Source organism: Alosa alosa, chromosome 17 (genome assembly GCF_017589495.1).
Source record: "Alosa alosa isolate M-15738 ecotype Scorff River chromosome 17, AALO_Geno_1.1, whole genome shotgun sequence".
Taxonomy (NCBI): domain Eukaryota; kingdom Metazoa; phylum Chordata; class Actinopteri; order Clupeiformes; family Clupeidae; genus Alosa; species Alosa alosa.
In genome coordinates this window covers 12,950,699-12,953,198 of record NC_063205.1, presented here as the reverse complement: position 1 = coordinate 12,953,198, position 2,500 = coordinate 12,950,699, and the positions used below count along the sequence as shown (strand labels likewise).

The window sequence follows — 2,500 nt, the reverse complement described above, 5'->3', positions numbered from 1 at the left end:
GTGTTTGTTTGTTAGCAATGATGGCTAATCCTTTTGTGTGTGGTGGCTTTTTCCATGTAGGTGTGGGATTCGTACTTCTACCTGTCTGTTATCTTCATCAACCAGCCCTGTCTGCAACTGGAGACATTCTCCCCTTCCAAGAGGAAGAAAGTGCTCGAAAAGTGAGGCTGCTTTAGTCATACACACACACACACACGTACATGCAAGCATGCATGCACACTAACTAAATGTGAGTCTGTACTGAGTTTTTCTGTGTCTGTGTGTGTGTGTGTGTGTGTCCTGAACAGGTATGGAGACATGAGAGTGATGATGGGCTGTGAGATCTTCAGCATGTGGCAGAATTTAGGTAATGAGCTAATAATCTGTTAACACAGTTAGGCCATTCACACATTCACACACACTTCACACACACAACAATGAGCCTAAAGAGCTTTATAGAGACTATAGACGTCTGAGGCAGTAACACTAAGATGCTGTGAACTATGAATGAAACGGTAAAATATGACTGCACTTCAGAGCAAACTTAAATGCCACAAGGAAAGAAAACTGCAAACCACCGGATGCGTTCATCTCATTTCCTCTAGGATTGTTTCTTTCTGTGCTTACTGCATGTAAAAGTCGTTTGTTTTCTCTATCACAATTACTCTCCCCCCCTCTCTCTCCCCTTCCCCTCTCTCTCTCTCTCTCTCTCTTTCTCTCTTTTTCTCTTCCTCTCTCCCTCTGTTCCCCATCTCTGTCCGTTTCCCAGGGGAGCACAAGTTGAACTTCATCCCGGCGATGATCGGTCCATTCCTGGAGGTGACCCTGGTGCCTCAGCCTGACCTGCGTAACGTCATGATCCCCATCTTCCATGACATGATGGACTGGGAGCAGCGCCGCAGTGGCAACTTCAAACAGGTAGCAACACCTCACCCCTCCTCCTGGTGATGTGTGGTACTGCAACACGAGGCACAGTGGCTCTCACAGAATGCTGGCATTGTATAGGATAATGTATAGGAATCCTTGTGAATTGTGAAGGATTTTCTCCTCCGTGGGGGAGTTCCTTGTGCACAGAGAGATTGGAATTGTCAAATCCCTTTGTGGGGATGTGGGGATGTAAATGTGTTTACATTTTGTTGCATGCTCCACTGGGGCATAACAATACATGGCCGAGGAGCGTCTCAAATGTATGAAATGGTGCAATCTGTCAGAAAGCTGTGGGGTTAATAGGGAGCTGAAAATGAGTTGCCTGACGCATATTAACAAAATCACTGATGGCAGCTCATAAATCTACATATAGCTGCAAGCTGTAGAGTGCTGTGAAGATGATCTTGTGAATGACAGGGGAGAACAGCATCAGAGGGTCCCCAGTGTCACCTTTGATGGTTCAGAAAGAGCAATTTCTCTTTGAAGGAGAACTCAGACTATTACTGACCACAGTAATGTGACACCATCTGTGCTGCCAGCTGTGTGTGTGATGTTAAGGTTGATGTCAGCTGACCCTTGACCCCTCTCTCTCTCTCATACTCTCCCTGTGTGTGTGTGTGTGTGTGTGTGTGTGTGTGTGTATTTGTGTGTGTGTGTATTTGTGTGTGTGTGTGTGTGTGTGTGTCTGTGTGTGTTCTGCAGGTGGAGGCCAAGCTGATTGACAAGTTGGACAGCCTGATGTCCGAGGGCAAGGGGGACGAGACGTACCGCGAGCTCTTCAACAGCATGTGAGTGACCTGCACAGCTGCCATAGAGCACCCCAGAGGGCGCCTCCAACCGCTCGGGGGTTCAGACCAAACCGCCGACACTGGGTCAGACACCAGCCACACCTGGGCCAGAGCTGATCTGTTAGGCTGCTACTGAAACGGTGCACTGTTCAAAATGGCACAAAACAGCATACTACAGCACAGCCATTACTGACTGAAAGGTAGAGGCAGGCTAGAGAATCACCTTGGGGGGGGGTGATTAATGTAAGAGCAGGGTTGGTTGGGGGTGCAGCTGGCTTTTCATATCCCTGCTTTTCATGCGGTGAAATAATCAAAAATAATGACTTGACTGGTTGCTGTGTTCCACTACAACAGTATCGCTACTGAGGTCTGAGGTCTGCAAATCAGAAGTGGAATATGACAAGAGTTGTTCCTTCATCAGTAATGCAGTGTGGTGTGGTTTGAGGAATTTAGTGTGTTCTTTTGAGGTTCAGAATTACTCATGAGAACGGCCTAATATATGTTCCGCTCTGACATAAATGTAAAAGGTGAGACACAACCTCTTTTGTGTCTTTGTAATTATAATGACTGTATTTTAGACTGGCAAACTACTGCAGGGCACTGTTAATGTGAAAAGGTAGGCAAAGCATTTGTCTGTGGATTTCGGGTGTCGTACACTTCTCCTGCTGGCTTTGAGCACTTCCTAGACTCACCTCCGTGACGGATTGCAAACATTTGCTCTTCATAAGCTGTAGTAGCGTAAATGAGCTTTAGTTTTGCTGCTGGTGTTAGCTTAAGTAGAGAGAAATTGAGGGAAGAACAGAAGT

At 46.6% G+C, this 2,500-nt stretch overlaps 1 protein-coding gene across 4 annotated transcripts in view; it reads left to right on the top strand.

Moving 5' to 3' along the window:
* The window catches only part of dock4b (dedicator of cytokinesis 4b), a 152,341-nt gene that overhangs the window by 110,102 nt on the left and 39,739 nt on the right, over nt 1-2,500 (top strand). For all 4 annotated transcript variants that reach the window (XM_048267639.1, XM_048267640.1, XM_048267638.1 and 1 more), the window contains exons 29-32: nt 61-161; nt 288-346; nt 749-897; nt 1,609-1,694. In XM_048267639.1, coding sequence (XP_048123596.1) covers nt 61-161; nt 288-346; nt 749-897; nt 1,609-1,694 — 395 coding nt within the window. The remainder of the gene's footprint in view (nt 1-60; nt 162-287; nt 347-748; nt 898-1,608; nt 1,695-2,500) is intronic.